Source organism: Podospora pseudopauciseta, chromosome 3, assembly GCF_035222475.1.
Source record: "Podospora pseudopauciseta strain CBS 411.78 chromosome 3, whole genome shotgun sequence".
Lineage (NCBI taxonomy): Eukaryota > Fungi > Ascomycota > Sordariomycetes > Sordariales > Podosporaceae > Podospora > Podospora pseudopauciseta.
Window position 1 is genome coordinate 3264446 of NC_085893.1, and position 21507 is coordinate 3285952.

General features: G+C 52.8%; 7 protein-coding genes across 7 annotated transcripts; 3 read left to right on the forward strand and 4 right to left on the reverse strand.

Moving 5' to 3' along the window:
- Nucleotides 1–26: 26 nt before the first annotated feature.
- Nucleotides 27–665, reverse strand: QC763_309265 (uncharacterized protein; the record flags this gene model as incomplete). The annotated part of the gene is made up of 2 exons (XM_062911378.1): nt 27–290; nt 360–665. 2 exons carry the CDS (start codon nt 663–665, stop codon nt 27–29), a joined length of 570 nt encoding a protein of 189 aa, XP_062767405.1.
- A 2657-nt stretch (nt 666–3322) lies between these two features.
- On the forward strand, nt 3323–3941 carry EAF3 (Esa1p-associated factor; the record flags this gene model as incomplete). Its single annotated transcript, XM_062911379.1, has 3 exons — nt 3323–3543; nt 3597–3706; nt 3769–3941. The coding sequence occupies 3 exons, from the start codon at nt 3323–3325 to the stop codon at nt 3939–3941; spliced, it is 504 nt and encodes a 167-aa protein (XP_062767406.1).
- Nucleotides 3942–5279: 1338 nt separating this feature from the next.
- MRPL33 (39S ribosomal protein L33, mitochondrial) lies at nt 5280–5657 on the reverse strand (the record flags this gene model as incomplete). Its single annotated transcript, XM_062911380.1, has 1 exon — nt 5280–5657. The coding sequence occupies one exon, from the start codon at nt 5655–5657 to the stop codon at nt 5280–5282; it is 378 nt and encodes a 125-aa protein (XP_062767407.1).
- A 1934-nt stretch (nt 5658–7591) lies between these two features.
- acl1 (ATP citrate lyase subunit 1) lies at nt 7592–11154 on the reverse strand. The gene is made up of 2 exons (XM_062911381.1): nt 9546–11154; nt 7592–9486 (listed from the first exon to the last, which is right to left on the reverse strand). Exons 1-2 carry the CDS (start codon nt 10017–10019, stop codon nt 7954–7956), a joined length of 2007 nt encoding a protein of 668 aa, XP_062767408.1. The 5' UTR covers nt 10020–11154; the 3' UTR covers nt 7592–7953.
- Nucleotides 10419–14683, forward strand: acl2 (beta subunit of ATP citrate lyase). The gene is made up of 5 exons (XM_062911382.1): nt 10419–12070; nt 12173–12633; nt 12701–12718; nt 13096–13270; nt 13349–14683. The coding sequence occupies exons 2-5, from the start codon at nt 12211–12213 to the stop codon at nt 14197–14199; spliced, it is 1467 nt and encodes a 488-aa protein (XP_062767409.1). The 5' UTR covers nt 10419–12070; nt 12173–12210; the 3' UTR covers nt 14200–14683.
- Nucleotides 14684–15391: 708 nt separating this feature from the next.
- On the reverse strand, nt 15392–18126 carry GAS4 (Glycolipid anchored surface protein 4 precursor). Its single transcript, XM_062911383.1, has 3 exons — nt 17111–18126; nt 15773–17048; nt 15392–15697 (listed from the first exon to the last, which is right to left on the reverse strand). The coding sequence occupies exons 1-3, from the start codon at nt 17114–17116 to the stop codon at nt 15516–15518; spliced, it is 1464 nt and encodes a 487-aa protein (XP_062767410.1). The 5' UTR covers nt 17117–18126; the 3' UTR covers nt 15392–15515.
- A 139-nt stretch (nt 18127–18265) lies between these two features.
- QC763_309315 (uncharacterized protein) lies at nt 18266–19693 on the forward strand (the record flags this gene model as incomplete). Its single annotated transcript, XM_062911384.1, has 2 exons — nt 18266–18701; nt 18763–19693. The coding sequence occupies exons 1-2, from the start codon at nt 18505–18507 to the stop codon at nt 19691–19693; spliced, it is 1128 nt and encodes a 375-aa protein (XP_062767411.1). The 5' UTR covers nt 18266–18504.
- Between the last annotated feature and the right edge of the window lie 1814 nt (nt 19694–21507).

Below are 21507 nucleotides of genomic sequence, written 5' to 3' on the forward strand. Positions count from 1 at the left end.
TGTAGAGAAACTTGTTCTTCAAAAATTCATGATCGGTTCTTGTCTTTGCACGTCTCTTGCAGCCCTTGCAAGCCCTCCAAGACCTGCTCGGGCAGTTTGGGGTTTGCCAGACGGCCGTAGCGGAGATCGCTGAGGTCGCCGACAGTTTTCTGGACGGACGCCAGCAGGGAGGCTTCCTCGGATTGGAGGAGCTGGAGCTGGGATTCGAGTTCGGAGATGGCGTCCTGGAGGGAGGGGAGAATGGATTGGAGGGTGTGGTTTTTGTTTTGGGAGGGGGGGAGGGTACCCAGCTTTTTTGGAGGAGGGGGGGCCGGTTAGTTATTGTATGTGTTTGGGGGTGGGGGGGAGGTGAAACTAACCATTCTTTCAATGTCAATCTCGTCGTCTTGCTCTTGTGCTTGAGCTTGGGCTTCACGCCCGGCTTTTAGGACGTGGCGCCGCAGGGCTTTGCCTTGACGGGCTTGGGACGAGATTTCTTCGGATATGGTGTCGAGGAGGGTGTTGCGTTGGGATTGGAGGTCGCGGTAGAGGGTGCGGATATGGGGAGAGTGTTGCATGGGTTTGGGGAAGAGGGAGGTGAATTCTTGGAGAGAGATGATGGCGGGGAGTTGGGCGGGGATGAGGAGGTAGTTTGTTAGGATGGTGGTTTCGGAGATGGGGGGCATTTTTTGTCTTTGTTTGTGAGATGTGTGGTGGTGAGATGATGAGTGGGATGATGAGTGAGATGATGAGTGGGATGATGAGTGAGATGATGAGTGAGATGATGAACGAGATTGATGAGTGAGATGGTGGGTGGTGATTGGTGTGAGGTTGGCAGCTGGGAATGTTGTGTTTGATGAGAGGTTGTAAGGTGGATAGATGGAGGGATGAGTCTATGTCAGTATCGAATGAGTTGGACTGTTGTAGAAGCATGGATATGAGTTTGAATGACGCGTAAAGTGGCTTGCTGCAGGCTGAAGGAAGTCGCTGAGAGGCGCTAGGGGGGTTGCTGCTTCGCGTGTTCCCGTGATCCGTGCTCTCAGAGATCCTTGGTTCCTATCTATCAACTCCCATCCCTGACTGTTGTCAAGAGCCAAACACCCAAATCTTCCTGACTTTTCATTCACTTATCGTCGACAAACAGCCGACGCCGAGATCTCACAAACTCTAACCAAGGACCCGCAGATACTGCGTGTTTTCGACTTGCTCTCCTCACCGCCGAGCATTTTCTGGGCTGCTTAGTCGTCGACTTTTTTTTTGTCGAGAGAGAGAGAGAGAAAGAGAGAGAAAGAGAGCGAGACGGTAACCACACCCCTTGATGAATCTCACTGGTCGCTTCATTCATTTTTATTGATGCCTATTTAGTTGTCTATCGAGATTTTTGATGCGATCAAGACCTCTGGCGCAAAAGGAAAACTAGAATTTTGCATGATGGCTCCATCCAAAGCCACCCAGGCTCCCTTTGTCAAGGATGAGCGGGTCCTCTGCTTCCACATGGAGATGCTGTACGAGGCCAAAATCCTCGACGTTCAGGCCGCCGACAATAGTGACGGCTGGCAGTACAAAATCCACTACAAGGGCTGGAAGTCCAGCTGGGATGACTGGGTCCCGCAGGACCGCGTTCGCAAATTCACAGACGAGAACAAGGAGCTGGCTTCGCAACTCATGGCCCAGTACAAGAACCTCCAGTCCGGCAAATCGAAGGGACCTAAGAAGGGAACGACTGCTGCTCGCACCGGTGGTTCCGACATGAGTTCTGCTCGTGGCAGTGAGGAGCGTACCCAGCAGGGGGCGACAACGGCCAGCGGGCGAGGCAATCAGAGACGTGCTCGTGATTATGATCTTGAACAGGTGAGTTGGCATTTGCATTTGCTTACATTGTTTGTCTTTCTGCGACACAGTCGGGCCGGGTGCCTTCCTTTTTGCATTTTACACACACAACCATCTGCCTCTTGAAACACAATATCTTGAATTCTGGAGGAGAGCTTTCATGGGTGGTCGACTGCCCGGGACATCACTTTTGAAGCATAAATTGGAGGTATCACTTGGAGTTGGGACGAAAGAGATTTGGTGAATCAACACTGGGCCGGGGGGATCAGAGCAACAACATTCGACTGTGGGTGAATAAGGAGGGTCACTCTCTGGCGTTCTCACAATAGGACCCGCGTTCAGCACCGCACACAATAGTAACATGGCGTTGCTCCCTCTGCGACTGTCCAGCCGTTTCAAGCCAGCCCTCGCCGACTACATCTTCTTGAACAATTCACACCCACCAATCTCCAATCTCGGCGTTGCGGACCTTTTCCCACCACAATACCCTCAGTCGCAGGACCACGACATCGACACATCTCGGCGAAAGGAGCAATTTTCAAACACACGTACAAATATCTACAAATTGTCGTGATCCGGTGCTGCAATGCCTCCTCTTCGAAGATCAACTCGCGTCGTCCCTCCTCGGCCTGCCCCAACCACTCGAGTCACTCGAGCCACCAAAGCAAAGATGATCCAGCCAAAGGAAGACGAGACAATTGAGGAAAAGCTTGCGCGGTACGCTGCTGAAGCCGACTTGCACGACAACCTTACTGTGCTTCCAACCCCTGCGACTTCGGTCTATGTTAAAAACGGCCGCATCAATTTTGATGATCGCTACGTGATGAAGTCTCAGCGCTCCGACAAGGGTAAGATTGGCATCAATCACCCCAAGATTCTCAAGGCCAGACAGCAGGGCGTACTCCCACAGGCGATGGCGCAGATTGAGCGTAACTGGGAGTATATCGACCCCAGCTTCAACCCCCCCCTCGCCGGACTCCCTGCCGAGGTTCGATACCCGGACCGGGTGCCTCACTTCAAGTCTGGGCAGCCTGGTGCTGCCGACACCCTCTTGAAGTTCGAACAAGCGACCCGAGTTTTTCATTGCAAGCTCCAGAGGATGGTGTTCAACATCCAGCAGTTCATTCTGTCCTGCGGGGAAGTAGTCGACGAGGCTAGCGAGGACACCTCCCCGCTTGCCTTTGAGCGAGTTTTTGCTGTTCCTCGTGGCTGGTTTATCTCTTCGGACAAGGTGTTGGCCCCCAGGGCTTATCGGTTGATTCCCGATTCTGTATGTTTCTAACTGTCATGACGACTACCTTCGACACAAGCGTTGGGAGGATACAACCTTTAGCTTTTTCTTTATCATTCTTCCAAACTATCGATCCGAGTAGATTGATAGCACATCCTGTGTCCAGTGGCAGGGCGCTTCTTTGGTTTGGTTTGATTTCTGAAATATACAGCAAGCTAACATGTTACATAGGAGGACAACTTCCACAACCGCCCCTCGATCAATATCCCTCTCCCCGACCACATGAAGGCTCTCTTGGTCGATGACTGGGAGAACGTCACCAAGAACCAGCAGCTGGTGCCCCTGCCCCACGCTCATCCCGTCAACGAGATTCTGGACGACTATCTCGCCTACGAGCGCCCTCACCGTGAGGAGGGTTCATCTGCCTATGACATCTTGGACGAGACTGTTTCGGGTCTCCGCGAGTACTTTGATCGCTGCTTGGGCCGCATTCTGCTCTACAGGCATGTCGTTCTTTGAGCTCTTTTGGTAGGCCGTCGACTGACTGATATCGTAGATTCGAGCGTGGCCAATACCATGAGATGCACCAGTTGTGGAACTCATCCGACCCCAACCACACTTGTGCCAGCGACACCTACGGTGCTGAGCACCTGACTCGTCTCCTTGGTATGTTTTCTTCCTACACTCCTGCACAATTGAGGAGCGTGCTAACCATATCCCGTATGCAGTCTCGCTTCCCGAGCTTATCGCGCAGACCAACATGGATCAGCAGTCCGTCAACCGCCTCCGCGACGAGCTGGAGACGTTCACAAAGTGGTTCTCCCGTCAGCATTCTCGCTACTTCGTCAACGAGTACGAGCAGCCCGGCAATGACTACGTGGATGCGGCGAAGAGCACTTAGGATAATGCTCCTCCTCTTGCATCCCCTAGCGCGGCGTCGTCGACCCTGTCGGAGCTCAGCTCGCCCGACTCATCGGATTAGATGATTGCGATGCAGAGGTGCAAGCGTCTGGCATGACAGCGATGGATACGGCTGAAGAGGCAGTCGTCGGGTTATCCACTTGAGTGAGGGTATCAGCAACCGACATCGGCTTTTTCTTTGGTGTTTTACTTGCCACCCACGGGCAAAAGCCTTGTTCACTCTTCATCACTTATCAAAGTCACCATCTCGATTTCGACATCAGCCACATCTACTGTATCACCACACAAACTTGAGTTTTTCCTCCTCCACAAATTCCTCTGGACATATCTGCTTCACTTCGGTGTAGCTTGGCCGCTCTTTTTCCTTGATTAATATCCGAAAGATCTGCCACTCTGGTTAGATGCGACTAGGATGGTCAGGGAAGAAGAGAGAGGTAGAGAGGGAAAGACTTCTTCGTCAATCAATTCATCACACTGCACACCACAACGTCTTCTACACACTGCACAACCCAAAAGCCCGAATTTTTATTTTCACCAAGCGACATGTTCTTCCTTTTTCTCTCTGGGCTTCATTTTTCCGTTGTTCAAGGGGGGTTAGGACTGATATCAACTGGGTGGTTCTCTGGGGAGGGTTGTCTTTTTTTCTTTTTCTTTTTCTTTCTTTTTTCTTGTTTTCGACTATTGTACACTTTTAGGATCCAGGTAATCATCAGCTCATCATGACTGGGCAAGCAAGCCGTGGGGCAAAAACAAGGCCAGTTTTTCGTTTTCGACAGGTAAATCAGAGGGAAAGGTCTCGGTTTCATTCACTCAGAAAGAAGCATTTGATAGGAGCCAGGGAAGCTATGGTTGGTGGACAAGGAGGGCACAAGGGTGTGCTTGGACTTACTTGGGAAAACTTGCTGTGGCTTTCAGGGTTCTTGGAAATTTTTTTTTTTAGATGGGTAGGGAAGAGGCGAATACTAAGAGATTGTTCTCAATTATTATTTGTTGGGGTGTGGTGATGGTGATGTGACGTGCTTTGTGCTGGCTTTTGCTTGTGGTTTTGATGTGGTTTTTACTGGTCTCTTTGGGGGTTGAAGAGAGGTTAGGTATACGAGTTGGTAATGTGTCAATGTGTTGATGGCATCTCTGGAGAGCACCCATTTGGTGAACTCTCTTCTCACCTCCAACTCCGACATCACGAATTCGAGCGGTATTGTCATGCGTTCATTTTCCTTTATTTCCCTTTTGGTATCCCCCAACAATATCATACATTCCCTTCCCTTTCCCTTCCCTTCCCTTCCCTTCCCTCTTTCCTCCCCCTTTCATCCCCCATTCATAATCTAACCTGTCCACCCCCCTCAGTCCTAACCCCCTCAACTGTCATCTCCCCGCCCTCCTCCCCCCGAAGGCTAGCCAAAACCCTCGACCCAACCTTTTGCCCCCCATCCTCCATCCTCGGCACCATTTTTTCCAAGTAGAAGCCGCTGTCGGGTCTCCTCTCAGCCTTGACCTCCCACTTTTCCAGCTTGCGGTCGACCTCGGCGACTTTGACGAGTTCTTTCACTTTCATGATCATGCCTGCGAATTGGGGCTCGACGGGGTGGTAGACGGTCTGGGAGCGCTTGTGGAGGCCGAGAGCAGATAACACGTCGCGGGTGCGCTGGGGGAGGCCGATGGCTGAGCGGTGGAGGGTTATGCGGAAGTAGGACATGATGGCGGTGGGATGTGTGGCTGTGGTGGTTGTGGGAGCTGGGAGGGGGTTAGCTTGCGTTCTGAACGGGAGGGGAAATTGGTAGGGTGTTCTCTCCGAGGCGTGAATCCCCCTCCAGATCTGGGGAATCAAAAAGTCGGCTGCTCGACGAGGACAAGAACAAACCTTTTTGTTATCTCCTTTTTCCCTTCTTCTCCTTCTCAGCAAGCTATCGACCAGCGGCGCGAACCCAATCTCCGACTCGACTCGTGTGATTTACTATCTCTTCGGACCTTCGTTGACGAACTGACAATCTTCGGAGTCGGCAGCAAAACAGTCGCGATAGCTGGGTCAATCAGCGATTCATGCCAAGGCCTACCCATCCCAGTCCAACCCCAACCCCGGAGCCGCCCAAACTCAAAACCACGGAAGAAATTCTGCCGGGCTTTTCCGCCTTTTTGGGACCGGAGCTTTTGGTGGGGTTCAACGTTCCCCACTATAGCTCCCGCTTCCAAGTTCTCAAGGTGCCCAGCTTGAAATGACTTGACACCGCCGCCGGGAGCTCCGTCATTGAGGATGGTACGGATGTCAGATGCTTCCGACCCGACCGAGCCGAGGACTTTTTAGCAATGCTGAGGATGAGGAGAATGAGATTAGATTTGCAACGATCAGAGAATGGTGAGGAAATCCATGGGGCTTGGGTTACACGGAGTACACATCCACCCACCAACCACCACCATCACCAGCATTCCCGTCCCCCGGGCAGTTCGGCGATTCAGCTCCTTTGCGGGTAGGTAACTTTGAAGCCGACGACAAAGTACCAGTACATTGGTATGTACAGCTACTTTCGAGTTGTTTTGACACAAAGCACAACTCCGCAGGTTCCATTCAACATGATACCCTGGAACAACCAACAACCCAAGGAAAGCTTGCGGTTCCACCTGGATGCGAGGAGGGGGGGGGGGGGAAACATTCATCCAAGCCAAATCCTAACCGCCAAAATTGGCAACAGCTCGTCTGTCTGTCTGTTTGTTTGTTTGTCTGTCTGTCTGGCCGTCCAAGCCGGCATTTCAACATTTGTCAGTGGACAGTAGTTCCAGCCCGGAAATCTATCCATGCATAGGAGGTGAGCTCTCAAACGACCCCCGCCATTGTAACATCACCACTTATCGACATCAGAATCGTGGGTATCAACTTGGCGATGTGTTCGCAATGATTGAACAGAATGGGGAAAGTTGAAGTCCAGAATTCCAAATTCTACACAGAATAAGGGAGACAGAGACCCCCACGATCTTGATATCCTTGATCGAGGGCGCCATCCCAAAGCCAAGAAGGCCGCTCACCCGCATCGTCAAAAGCCAATTCCAAATACTACATCACTAGCCTCAACCTTTCTCGAGCAAGCATCTTCACTGCGTTTCCAGAACCTTGGCGTACATGAGATGCAACTTCACTCACCACCATAGCAACAAAATGTAAAACATCTCGACACACATTCCTCTTTCATTATAATCCCCTAGTTCGCCATGTGGAGGATGTACCTCCTGAATGTTGGACCCCGATGCAATGCAAGCTGCAGGAACAGCCCGAGAACATAGTCAAGATAAGAAGCAATGTGAAGCTCACCCTGGTCCCATGTGGGCAGGCAGTGACTATCATGACACCGGAGCTGCATACCACGAGGCAAGGCACTGCGGGATGACGGGCATCATGTCCAACACAGCAGGTCCCCATCTGATCACCATGCATGTCGGAGGACAGAGGTACTGTGCATGTCCCACTCTTCCAAATAGTCACAAGAAGCAGGGACGGAATTGACTCGCAGCTTGCTTGGGAATTGCCATCTCGAGTATCCTGGCGCAACCGTTCACCGAGGGATGGTATTCACTCAGGGATGGTATTCATGAAGATACACTTTCGGACGAAAATCATGGACCACCACAAGCACAAAATCTCTCACGGTAAACCAAGTACAGCAACAAATCACTTCCATATCTTCATTAAAGTGCTTAGCTATGTAACTTAAAAATCACAACAAGAGGTGTTCAAATCCCATCCCTTGGTTTCCCATCCATGACCGTCCCCACCACCCATCCGTACACAACCCCCCCAATGTCTAGCATCTTTTCCACATGTTGCATGGATAGCAAACAAAAGACGAAAAGACATCAGAACAATACAGAGTTCAAAAAAAATAATAAAAAAAAATCATGACCAAATAATTCCATTCGTTGACGTAAAAAACGTGTAGTTTCCTCTAAACCCATGTCCGTTTGCGCGCCAACTTTTGATTTGTCTAACAATGCCCAAAAACCGCTTACATCTGCACCTCAACACGGCCCTCGGCGCCTGGAGGACCAGACTGCTGGAGGGAAGGAAGAAGGTAGGTGATATCATCCCAAGGATGGCGGTAGAGGCCAGTGCGCAGTCTCTTCTGATCGAGGTAGTGGGCAATAAGACCAATGCTGCGACCAAGAACAAAGAGACCGTTGAGCACACCCATGCCGAGGTAGTCCTCGGCCTCCTCGGCGGTGAAGGCACCGCAGTTTCTGACCAGGTCCACGAAGCAGACGGCAATGCAGCCATCGACGTTGAGAATGAGGTTGTCCTTCTTGGAGGTGGTGACGGTCTCGACGGCGAGCGCATAGTCGAGAAGCTTGTGGTTGGGGAACTTGGCCTTGACGTACTCCTTGACGAGCTCCACACGCAAATCGGGGTTGTTGCGGGACTTGACACGGTGACCAATACCGGGAATGAGCTTGTTCGCCTTGCGCATGCTGTCGACGAACTCACGGGGGCTGAGGCCCTTGTCAAAGGCCTTGGTGAACTCCTCAGCGGCACCGTCAAGGGCACCGCCGAAACGAGAACCGATGGTGAGGAGACCAGAGACGAGAGCGCTGATCAGGTCCTTACCGGCACGGGTGGTGATGATGGTGTTCATGGCACCCGACACGGCGGGGCCGTGGTCAGCGGTAAGCATGAGGACCATCTCCAAGAACTTGGAGGCGTATGGTGGGAGGCGGCGGCGGAACCACAGCAGAGACATGACACCACCGATACCGATATCTTCCCTGAACACGTCTGAGATGGGCATACCAGCGTAGAGGAGTTCCTGGCCACGGTCATCGGAAATGGTGGAAATGAAGGCAGCGGGCTTGCGGATGAGACCAAGCTCCTGGGCCCACGAGTAATCGATGGGGATCTTGGGCACAACGGGCTCGGGCTGGGGCTTGATGGTGCCCTCCTTGACGAGCTTCTCGTACACCTGCCTAAGGAGAGCGGGCATGTCCTCGAAGGTCTCGGGGACGTAGAAACCGGCCTCCCTCATGCTCTCGTTCTTCATCTTGGCAGTTTCGAGCTGAGAATTGGCAAAGGCACCAGCGTGGCCGAACTGAACCTCAGTCTTGAACATGCTGGCGCAGGTACCGATAGCCCACGCGACAATGGGCTTGGTAATGATGCCCTGTTTGACGGCATCAATGACCTTGTATTCCTCGACACCACCGACCTCACCGAGGAGGACGAGGATCTTGCACCCAGGATCGGCCTGGTAACGCAAGAGGTGGTCAATGAAGGTGGTGCCGGGGTAACGATCACCACCAATGGCCACACCCTCGTAGACACCATCCGTGTTGTTGGCAATAATGTTGTTGAGCTCGTTGGACATGCCACCGGACTTGGAAACGTAGCCAACGGAACCCTTGCGGTAGAGCTTGGAAGCAACAATGTTGTCCATCATACCACCAGTGTTACCAATCTTGAAGCAGCCGGGCTTGATGCCACCGACGGTGGCAGGGCCGATAATGGTGACGCCCTTCTTCTTGGCAATGTGGGCGATCTCACGAGCACGCTGGAGGAAGCCAAACCGTCAGTCTCTCGACCAATCGCTGCTGAGACGAAAACACTTACACGCTCGGGGACACCCTCAGCAATGATGGCAATGGTCTTGATCTGGGGGTACTCCATCAGCTCCATGGTGGACTGGTAGACTGAGCGGGAGGAAGCAAAGTTGACAACGACATCAACATCGGGGTGCTTGGAAATGGCCTTGGGCACCTCCTGGTAGACCGGGAGAAGAGTCTCGCTGGTGCCCCAGTACATCTTGCTGACGAACTGGCCGCCGAATGTGTAGATGATGCCGGCGACGGAGGGGGTCGCCCGCTTGCAGATGAAGTCGAAATCGAGCATGCCCTGCACGGCGCGGGGCTGCATGCCGTAGACGAAGCATCTCGTCTTGTCGTTGAAGAGAGCGTGGGCGGGGAGAGGGCTCAGTGGCCTGCTGGGGGCAGCGAATCTGCGAATGTTGTCGTTGGCAGACAGACCGCCAGTTGGGTTGGAAGCACCATTCGCACCATTGGTGCCGTTGGAGGCAGCGGGAGACATGGTGGGTTCTGTGTCTGTCTGGCTGTGAAGATGTGGGTTCTGTTGCCGTCTTGGAACAAGAGAAAAAGAAAACAGCAAGGAGGGGAGAAGGGAGGAGGGTGAGGGTGGTGATGGTGGAAATGTAGAAGGACAGAAAAGGAGAGAAAGGAGAAAGTGATTCTCTGAAAAGATGGAGAGGAGAGGTGGGTGGTGGCCGAGGTGGGTTGGATTTTGGGTGGGAGGTTTTTTGTCGGTCCTTGTGTCCCTCTCTCGTTGACGGGAACGGGCTCTCGGGGGGGGTTTACCTGCTACTCGAGAGCTGCAGGGCGTGAGGTGGGCGAGAGCTCCGCAGTTTAGTGAAGCAGTGCCCTGGCGACAGCTAGCTTGCTGGAATCCCAAGAAATGTTGCGGGCGCTAGCTGCAGCTAATTGGACCGCCACCAGGTCAACCATCCAACAAACACCGCCAGTTTCCCCAACTCTTTTTCGCACCCCCTGGTCGCATCACGTCCGATCGCCCAGCGGACTTTCACCAATTCCAGCCAGACCTGCGCTTTTCTGACCAGCGAACTTTGACAGCGGGCGGTCGAGGGTGGACCCCGCCGTCCCTTGGCAAGGTCTGGTGCGGCCCATGTACAGGTACCTGCGCGGCCCGGAGCCACCAGAGCCACAGCATGATCCGATCTTCGCTGGCACCAAGCCCCCGACACTCTTCCAAAATGTTCTTTATCATCATCAACAATCGACCGTGCTCCCATGATGAGACAGAGAGAGATCAAAGATGGGAGGAACATATGAGACAGTCCTTCAAGGTCAAGGTCAACAGGCATGGCCTGCTGAACACGGTGCTGAGAACACTTGCCAGCGCGGGGTAACCTCCATAAGCTCTCCATAACCCACGTTCTCGAGAGATGGGATCAACTTTGATCTGACCTGGAGACGGTATGGAGACCGGGGCCCGATCGGCAACGGCGGGCGGGGACAGGAGAAGGTCGTAAAAGATCCAGCTAATTTTTACAGGCACCCACGCACCCACACACAATCATACACATTGAACCAGGCCAAGGGCCGACCGAGCCGGACGTGTACACATGGCAGGCTGATGGCAGAACACCTGTTGCTGCTGTCGTGAGGAAAGGAAAAGAAAAGAAAAGAGACACCCGTCAGACCGTCAGGCTCGAGACAGGACAGGACAAGATGTCAGCCCGGGAGCCCGTGATACAGGATGACCCCAGGAGGACGGGAGCTGCTGTTCGGGGCCGGATGATCCCCAACACCCTCCGCCTTGCGGACACCGTGATGCAGGGAATCCACAGCCGCAGACAGAGACTCAGACCTCGGCGAGATGCGCTGAGGTGAATGGAATATGGATGGCAGTTGGGGCATTGCCAGGGACGTATCGTATGCACCTTACTGCGCACACCTATTGCACGAACAGCACCTCAGATTCACGACGAGAAACCCCACTATCGTCGCAGTCAGGTAGCTCTGCGCCGCCTGTGTGCCTCCCGCAGGATCCAGAAACTCAAAACCATCGAGGTTCAGTGATTTGAGGGTTGGTTCTCAAGGTGACGAGGGCGGAAAGAAAGGAGAGGGAGAGAGAGAGAGATGGAGAGACAGGACAGGATGGACAGAATGCAGGGTTCGGTCGGGTCCCCCCCTCGACGGGGCTAGCTAGGTAGGCTTGGGAGCTGGAGGTGTCACCGAAGTATTGGTACCTCGGGTCCCTTGACCGCCCCCAGGACAATTGCCCCGCTTGGGTTCAACCCACCAACCCCAATGGTTTGGCTTGTTTTTGGCGGGCGGGACATCGGTACCTTTTTTCTGGCCCATCCCCCCCAACCCAAATCCCAAGGAAGTGACGGTCCCATTCCCTTGCGTGCCCGCCCAGAGCAACAAGTGAAAGAAGTTAGTTGCTGCTCGTTTTCCAAATCACTCTCCTTTTTTCGACATTCTCCTCCATCTCGTCCTCTCTCTCCCGGTGTCCTCATCCCTTTAACGAATTGCCCCTCGTTTGAGCACTCGCCCAGTCCACCCACTCGGGAAGAAGCTTGGTAGCTCAATCAACTTTAGGTGAGCAACCCCTCGCATTCAATGCGTTTCCCGCCTCCATCATCATCATCCTCCTCCTTCACTTTCACCGGGCCACAAAGCTGACCACTGCAAACTCTCAAGAAACAGAAGACGAAAGGAACAACCACACAACTCACATCATGTCGGCGAAAAGCATTCTCGAGGCCGATGGCAAGGCCATCATCAACTACCACCTCACTCGCGCCCCTGTGATCAAGCCCAGCACTCTCCCTCCCCCTACCAAGCACAACCCCCCTCCTAGACTCGCCTCTCTTCACTTTCCCGAGGACCAGGACGTCTCTACCGTTCTTGACCAGGCTGAGGTCACATACCCGTGGCTCCTCCAGTCGGATGCCAAGTTCGTTGCGAAGCCCGATCAGCTGATCAAGCGCCGTGGAAAGAGCGGTCTTCTCGCTCTCAACAAGACATGGCCCGAGGCGAAGGCGTGGATCGCTGAGCGTGCTGGCAAGACACAGCAGGTTGAGCATGTCGAGGGTGTCCTCCGCCAATTCCTGGTCGAGCCCTTTGTGCCTCACCCCGCCAACACCGAATACTATATCAACGTAAGTGTGGCGCGTGCTGGTTGGTGTGTTTCGTAACGGAGGAATTTGGCGCTAACGAATCCCTTAGATCAACTCAGTCCGCGATGTAAGTTGGTTGTGTGCATCTCCAATTGAATGAAGCCAGGCTTGGCAAAACCCCAATCGCCAATCGGAAATCGTTGAGGGTGGTGTTGTCAACGCAGGATGCGGATGTTGAAAAATCGCATGGCAGATGAAGAAAACAAAGCCAGAATGCAAACACCGGGATTTTCTGGGGGTTTATAATCTGCAGCGATCGTTCATGCCGGTCCTGGCGTTGCGGGCCGCCTGATACAGGCTACCGAGCCGGACGAGCGGAAGGCTAAACCAGGTTATGCTGTGGATCTGGCGCCATCAAAGTCTCACTTGCACCTGTTGCTTGTGCACGCCGCTTCAACACCGATGCAACTCCAAAAAGAAACCCATAACTGACCATGATATCAGGGCGACTGGATTCTCTTCACCCACGAGGGCGGTGTTGATGTTGGTGATGTCGACGAGAAGGCCGAGAAGATCCTCATTCCCGTGGATCTCTCCGAGTTCCCCTCCAACGAGGAGATTGCCGCTACTCTCCTGAAGAAGATCCCCAAGGGTCTTCACAATGTCCTGGTTGACTTCAGTAAGTTGACAAGTTTATCTTTTTTTTTTTTTGGGGGGGAACTTATCTGCCGTGCATCTGCTTACCAAGAAACCCTAGTTGTCCGTCTCTATGCCGTCTATGTTGACTGCCAGTTCACATACATGGAGATCAACCCCCTTGTGGTCATTCCCAACGAGGATGCCACCTCCGCCAGCGTTCACTTCTTGGACTTGGCTGCCAAGCTCGATCAGACTGCCGACTTCGAGTGCGGTGTGAAGTGGGCCATTGCCAGATCGCCAGCTGCTCTCGGCATCACTGCCCCATCATCAGCCAACGGTTCCGTCAACATTGATGCCGGTCCCCCAATCGAGTTCCCTGCTCCCTTCGGCCGTGAGCTCAGCAAGGAGGAGGCTTACATCGCTGAGCTTGACGCGAAGACTGGCGCATCCCTCAAGCTTACCGTCCTCAACCCCAACGGCAGAATCTGGACTCTGGTCGCTGGTGGTGGTGCTTCCGTCGTCTACGCCGATGCCATTGCCTCTGCTGGTTTCGCCGACGAGCTTGCCAACTATGGTGAGTACTCTGGTGCTCCCACCGAGTCCCAGACCTACCACTATGCCCGCACTGTCCTCGACCTTATGCTCCGTGCGCCATTGAGCGACAAGGGCAAGGTCCTGTTCATCGGTGGTGGTATTGCCAACTTCACCAACGTTGCCTCCACCTTCAAGGGCGTAATCAAGGCCCTCAGGGAGTACGCCAAGGCTCTCAACGAGCACAACGTCCAGATCTGGGTCCGTCGTGCCGGCCCCAACTACCAGGAGGGTCTTAAGAACATGAAGGCCGCGACACAAGAACTCGGCCTCCAGGCCAAGATCTTCGGCCCCGAGATGCACGTCAGCGGTATCGTGCCCCTTGCCCTCATCCCCGGCAAATGGGAGGCTGCCGGTATCGAGGAGTTCAAGGCTTAAATGTGTCAGTATGAACGTCATGATATAAAAATTCATTTTGAGGACCTAGATAGCACCCTTCCATGTCTATCCAGTCTCTTCTCTGCCGTGTTCTTCTGTTTTCTTTTTTTGTAATTGGGGCGCATCTTTCATGCCGGGTGGGCGGGAAGGAGGGGAGAACGGATAAGAATGGAAAGGGAAACGGTTCTGTTTATTTGTCACAAACCCCTTTGTTTAGAAAGTATAATAAAACGAGGAAGCGCTATGTAGTGTAGCTAGTTGCTGCTGTTTTTGTTTTGGGATCTTTCTGTTGTTTGGCTGGCAAGCTAGATGGAGCGGAAAAGTTGAAATACGTACGCTTCCTAGTGTTTGTTTGGATTGCTTTGCTGTGGTGTTTGATTTGGTCATTGATCCATAGTTTGCGAGGCATTGAATAGTTAGATTTGGTTCTCATATTTGAAACCAAGATTCCCTGAGGCTTGAATGTGAAAGATGTTGTCGAGTGCCAGACTGATGCCTAGGTTTTATAAATTCAAGGGAACCGAGAATGTTTGGATGGGCCCAAGGTCAGCCAAAAGTGTCTCTCCTTGTTTTCTGAACCATGTGAATACACACCTTTTGCACCCACGACCCCATATCAGGGTTTCAATAAGAGAACTGTAAATAAACAAGGTTAGGTTGAAAACGTAAGATATGATTCAGGCACACCACAACAAAAGACAGGGCAGTGAGCATGGCAGCCAAGTAGGGGGTACGGTACACATGATATACATTCTTTCTTCCTCTTCTTCTACTCTAAACCAACACAGCTCGTTACCAGAATCATCATCTTTAAAATCTCCCCAGGCAACTTTAACTTGCTTTTGTGCAACCTCCATTTCCAACCGCCGCCACCATCAGAAATATCGACAGTATCCCCCTTCATACAACAGAAAACCAACCACTCCACCACAACTTGCAGAAAAGAAATATATACAACAAACCACCCTCATCCAACCCCTCTATCAACCAGGCTCCACGCTTCAAAAAGAAAACAACGGCGCAAAACAGGGGTATCATACGGTGTGTGCTCCCATCGTTTTTTTTTTCAACTTGTGTTTTGTGCCAGAGAGAAGAAAAGAAAAAACACATCAAGCATTAGATACAAACAACTTCCTGCTCCTCCTCCTCCTCCTCCTCTAAAAAAACCAACTATACCACACACACACACACACACACACACACACACACACACACACACACACACACACACACACACAACAGGTATCATCATAGCCGACCAAAAGTTTCCACCAAAAAAAAAAGCCAAACAAACATGATGACAGGTTAAATCCACTTTAGAAAGCAGCAACCAAAGCAGCAACACCCATCACGAGAGCCAAGACACCGCCACTGACCCCATGGCCAGCAGCGCTGTTCTCCTTGTCATCACCATTACCACCGTTGGTGCTGCCCTGCGAGCCGGAAGATCCAGAAGACCCAGACCCAGCGCTGAGGTTAGCAGTGTTGGAACCGGGGGCTGTTATTATCTCACATGTCAGCGAACAAAACTCAAGACAAGATTTGGAGACGGGGAAAGAAAAAGGAAACCCACCATTAACCTCATCATCCGCCAAAGGCTTAACAGCCAAATCCTTAATCACCGTCCCGTCCGCGTTCCGAACCTCATACTTGACCTTCCAGTCCTTGATCTCCACCAGCTTCCCCGCCTTTGGCTTGTTCTCAATCCCATTGTCAATCATCTCCTTCGCCCCCGGAGGCAGCACCGGCAGTGTAAAGTTGTTCTGGAACCCATCAACCGTGATCAGTTTGGGACTGCAGCTCACCGGCTTAGGCGTGCTGCCCTTTGGCTTCAAGCTCTGCAGCTTCTTAAAGTCAAGCTTCGCATACTGATCCCGGAGAGAGTAGAAATCGCTCATCAGGGTAGCCGGGCCCTCCTCGGTCATGTTGACAAGGCCGTAGTTGTTAGGCTCCTGGGTGTACTCGTACACGATACCGCCGGCAAAAACGTCGTACATGTCCGGGCCGTAAATGCTGCCGATCTCGGTGAAGATGCGAGGGGAGGGGGTGTTGCACCCAAACTCGGAAAAGAAGACGGGCACGGGGGTGTTTTCAAAGCCCTCCACCAGCTTGTCAAACGACGACTCCGTAAAGGACGAGTCGCCGCACCAAGAGTACGAGTTGAGCGCAAAGAGGTCGCCCATCGACATGTCGTCCTTGTCGCCCTGAAGCGAGCAGGTAAAGTAGTTGAACGAATCCCACAGAACCTCGCGCACATCAGCGGCAGAGTAACCCACGGGGATCTTGCGGTCAGACCAGTTCTTGATGTAATTCTTCAAGTCGCGAGTGACCGCACGGACGTAGGAAGGAACAAACTCGGTCGTCTCCTCCTTGTCAATGACCTCGTTTCCGGAGAAGAAAGCCAAGGTGTTGGGGTAGTCCTTGAAGGCCTCGACGACGGCGAAGGTGCGGTTGAGGTACGAGGCGTAGTACGACTTGTAGACCTCAAACGAGGTCAGGGCCTCGCCCGGCATGGGGGAGTTGACGTCGAGGAGCATGTACATCCCCGCGGCGTTGAAGATGGAGACGCACTCGTCGTGGTTGAGGTCGGGGTTGAGGTTGTAGACCCGGATGGCGTTGACGCCGAGGATCTGGAGGAGGGCGGCGTCGCGCATGCAGACGTCCGGGTCCGAGAGGGGGTCGCGCTTCTTCTTGGGGTCGTATTCCGCCGAGCCGCCGGGCTGGTAGGCCATGCCGACGATTTGGAAGCGGTTGCCGGTTTTGGGGTTGACGAAGTCCTGGCCCTTTACCTCGAGGGGCTGGAGGGCGGCGACGGCGGTGGCGCCGAGCGCCAGGAGCGCGGATTGCATCTGTTGCGAGAGGTCAGCATGGCGGCTTCGGCGAGAGACGGTAGGCAGACAGAGAGACGCACAAGCATGGTTGCGGGGGCTTTAGCAACTATTACTGAGACAGGTTGGGTTTGAAAGGTTGAAACTCGGAAAAGTTGGAATGTGGTGGTTAGAAAACTTGGTTGTTGGGGTTTTGTCTGCGCGCGCGTGGAGCGAGTACGAGCAAAACAAGATGCTCAAAGTAAATAGTGGTTCAAAATGTTGTGTCAAAGGAGTGACTAGAATGACAGGAAGGCCCGTTCCTGCCAGTTGGTATGCAAGATGGTTTTGACCTGAAGAGGCTGGCTTGGTTCCCAACAACGGAAACACGAGATGGTGGCTCAGGAGGAGAAGCAGGTCGCAGAAAACAACACGGGGAAGGGGCAACATCTTGAAGGAAAGCCAGCCCCCGGTGATGTGAGCCAGGTTGGGCCTAGCGGCACAAGATGGCAGCCCCCACAGGTACCACAGCTTCAGGGGGGGTTGACTTTCACTTCATTGGCTGTTCACCGCCTGTCCTGGAGCCGCTCAGGGGTTCTTGTGCTGGAGCTAGGCCTCTTTTTTGTCGAGATTGAGTTATTACGGGTTCAATTTATGCTCTACCTAGGCCGTAATGTCGATGGCTCTCCGCAATGAAAAATGACTGTGACCTGACTGTGCACCACCTGCTCGTATCGAGAGAGCAAAGTCGGTGAGCGGCACAAACCGAGAACAGATCTTCAGGGTCCCCCGTTTAACCTTTTCTTACCCCTCGTCCGAAGGAACACATCATGAAGTCAGAATGCGGCACCTGGAGAAGTTGACGCCGGCCAAGCAATTGTGCAGATCGGTTTTCTTTTGATATCAAAACCGTTGGGACAGAAGCCGTTTCTCTCGACACGTTGCGAATCTCCACTTGCCGAGCGTTTCACTTGGTCTTGGAGCGGCGTCTCAGAATGAAGCGGCAGCAGGGTGCTGATTGGCTTGTCTTTGCTTCGAGAAGATCGCCTTGTGAGCTTTTGTCCATCGCCGGTCGTGATCTCAGTTATCAATTCAAGATGAGTTGATGAGATGAGATGAGATGAGAGGAACACAGCCAGTTTGCCGTGGTTTGGCACGGGCCCGTGAGCTGAGCTCAGTCTTTGACCTCGTGGCGGATGACAAAGCAGGCCTGACAAACGGGTTTCTAGAATCGTCATCGAAGCTTTGCTAGTGATGCCTACCAATTGAGCGATGGATCTCACTCACAGCTCACAACAATATATTCCTTACTATCCTCCGCATCACATTTGACTCAGTTGAAATGTATTAGTGAACTTTGACTTCTACAACATCAGCGACAACTTCGTCAGGTCTAACACTTCGGCATCTTGTTTAAGACACCAACGTTGTAACATTTTGAGCCTCATCTCACATATCACAACCTTCTTGAGCCTCACACACGTCATCAGGCTTCATCATGGAAACCAGCGACACACAACCACATATTGATCAACATGCCAACGAGCTCGAACCATCATCAACAGACTCCCCCGCAGTCGAAATCACCATCAAATTCCCACCAGAACAACACAACCAAACATGGACCTTTGAGTCCCAAGACACCTTCGCCCACCTCGTCCAAGCCCTCGGCCTAGAATTCCCCGAATATGACTGGTAGCTTGCCCAACCCCCTTTCATCCCCCCCTTACAACCCCATACTAACACCCCCCCTTAGGGCCAAAAGCAAAGCCCTCCTCGAGAAGCGTCCACCCACCCTCAAAAAAGGCATGCTAACCCCCTCCACCGACCCTGACCTCCCCCTATCAACCCTCCACACAACCACCCTCCGCTTCCTCGCCCCCAAATCCACCACTCTCGATTCCCTAAAGACGGCAGCAACAGAAGCAGCAACCCTCCAAGCCCGCCGCGCCCTCGCCCGCTCCCGCCTCGCCCGCCTGCCCCCCTCCCAAAAGAAAACCGCCCTCTCTGACGCCACCTTCACATTCCACACCCTCTCCGCCCTCCCTCACCTGCCCAACTCCCAGAAATCACTCTCTTTTCTTCAACGTCTGAAAGAGGACCCCGGGATTGTCCACGTGATGAAGAAACACGAGTACTCTGTCGGTTTGTTGACAGAAATGGACCCGATAGCCAACACGTCGGCTAGCGAAGGGGGCGTGACGAGGATACTGGGGCTGAACAGGAACAAGGGGGAGGTTATTGAACTGAGGTTGAGGACGGACAGGTATGATGGGTGGAGGGATTACAGGGGGGTGCGGAAGACGCTTTGTCATGAGCTGGCGCATAATGTTTATGGGGAGCATGATGGGGATTTTTGGAGGTTGTGTAGACAGATTGAGAGGGAGGTTGAGGGGGCGGATTGGAGGAAGAGCGGGAGGACTGTGGGGGAGGGGGAGTTTGCTCCTGCGAGGGGTGGGGAAGGGGAGGGGGAGGGAGAGATGATGGATCATGGGGGGTGGGAGGGGGGGACGTATGTACTCGGTGGTGGCGGTGGGTGGCCGGACGGGAGTGGGAGGGGGTTGGCTGCTAGGGAGATAAGGGCTAGGGCGGCGGAGGCGAGGTGGGCTGGGTTGGAGAGGGCTACGAGGGAGAAGGAAGGGGAGGGGGAGGGGGAGGGGAGGGGGGATGGGGGTAGGGAGAGTTGAGGGGTTGGTTTCTGAGCATGGTTTCATGAGGTTGATGTTTGTGGGTTTGGGGGGGTTTTGGAGATGTTCAGTTGACTGTCTACGGCAGCCGATCCATGATATATCAAAGAATGTTTCAGACGACAAAGCTACTGCTCACCAAAGCCCCTCTTGCTATGACTTCACCATAATCGAAGTAATGTTGGTCTGTTTTTGATGTTGCTTCAAGCAAGCTATAAATGGATACCGGCCACGTGGGGTCGGTATTGAATGTGATCCATTCCCATCTTTGTCCTTGGGATATCGGCTGATCCCGCAGTTACCGTCAGATACAGTTATCCACCCGGGTTCTTTCCATATCAGTTCACTACAACGCGAAAGAGAAGAAGCAAAAGAAAGAAACAAAACAACAACTTTAGCTGCGGTTACACAGATGCGAGGAAGAAAACCCCAAATCTCCTCCGTCGAAACCTATTGATGGCTCAACCCCAGTCAAGTCAAATGGAGAAAACATCGCTAACGTACACATAGCATCAGGGAAGCCTACAGCCTTCCCGCCTTTGTCCGGATATCTCTCCCTCCTGTCAAAGTGGGAGGAGAGCAAAACCGTCGACCCCCTCGACAAAGCAAGCTTGCCACAGTTCCATTAACGAGTTTCACCTCCCACCGCGCGAGCGGGCGGGCGGGCAGACAAGAATCAAGCCCTGTCTCGAGCTGGAGACAGACAGCCGTTGGCTATCAGACCAGGGGTTGGAAGAGAGCGAGAGATCAGTCGGATCGGTTGACGTTCTCGTCCCTTTTCTCGGCTACCTAGCACAGTAGGAGCTGACCCAGCATCTTCTCTTTGGTGCAGAACAACCACACTGCATGCATCGTCTTCTCTGCCCGGTTCAGAACAGTCCGCAGCCCAACATCTTATCTTCAATTCAACCGACCCTCTAGAGGGATGGAGAGGTAGGTAGGTAGGTAGGTAGGTGACGAGCAGCAGCAGCAGCAGCGCTTCCGAACGAGGGAGGGAGGGCTCAACAGACACACTCTTTTTTTGTCCTGGGAGTGAGACAGGTTTTGACCCGCTAGACAAGGTCGCAAGTCTTTTTGTGGATTGACCAAGTCCCATCCAACATTTCAACACTCGGACAAAGAAATATCATGTTTTCTTGACCAAATTCTTGACCAAACGGTAAAGCGGCACCCCTGGCTTGGTTGAGAGGTTGCTTGAGTATTCTTGCGCCTGAAACTGTACAACATACGGATTATCGTAAACGCTTTGCTCGGTTCTCATCTCAAACTAGCCTTTCGACTTCATCTCTACATCTATTCATCTTTGAAGACCTGGAAGAAATTGAATCTTACGAGATAAAAGTCAGTAAGCAATTAAGTAATCTGCCACTCAACAACCCCCCGCCCCCCCATGACACTTCAAACCACCCCTCACACAGTTATCACCTGAATCACCACCATATTGACTCAAAATATATCATTTCAACCATCTCCCCCCTTCTTCATAACTATCCAGCTACGCATACTCAAACAAACTCATCCGCTTCCACTCCAAGAAAAATACCTCACACCAAAACAGCACAATGCAAGTAATCAGCTATATATACAAATACCACCACCCCAAGAACAAACCCTGATATCACTCAGCTGTAGAAATCTCCATCTCCTACCCACCAAAATCCTCCCCAATCCAGCATCCAGAAACGCCTTGTTATGGAAAGTGTTTATTTTTTCCATTCCATTGTAATCCCCTCTCCCGGCCTCTAGTTGTGAAAAAGGATAGGCCACCTCCCACCAAGAGTATCTCCAACAAAAGAATGCCTTGCAATCAGCAA

Excerpts from the sequence above, each read along its gene's own strand:
- acl1 (XM_062911381.1), bottom strand. The coding sequence starts at position 10,019 with ATGTCTCCCGCTGCCTCCAACGGCACCAATGGTGCGAATGGTGCTTCC. Across the intron at positions 9,487-9,545 it reads CTGAGGGTGTCCCCGAGCGT|CGTGCTCGTGAGATCGCCCA; the intron begins GTAAGTGTTTTC and ends GGCTTCCTCCAG.
- acl2 (XM_062911382.1), top strand. The coding sequence starts at position 12,211 with ATGTCGGCGAAAAGCATTCTCGAGGCCGATGGCAAGGCCATCATCAAC. Across the intron at positions 13,271-13,348 it reads CAATGTCCTGGTTGACTTCA|TTGTCCGTCTCTATGCCGTC; the intron begins GTAAGTTGACAA and ends AAGAAACCCTAG.
- GAS4 (XM_062911383.1), bottom strand. Across the intron at positions 15,698-15,772 it reads GGCGGATGATGAGGTTAATG|CCCCCGGTTCCAACACTGCT; the intron begins GTGGGTTTCCTT and ends AGATAATAACAG.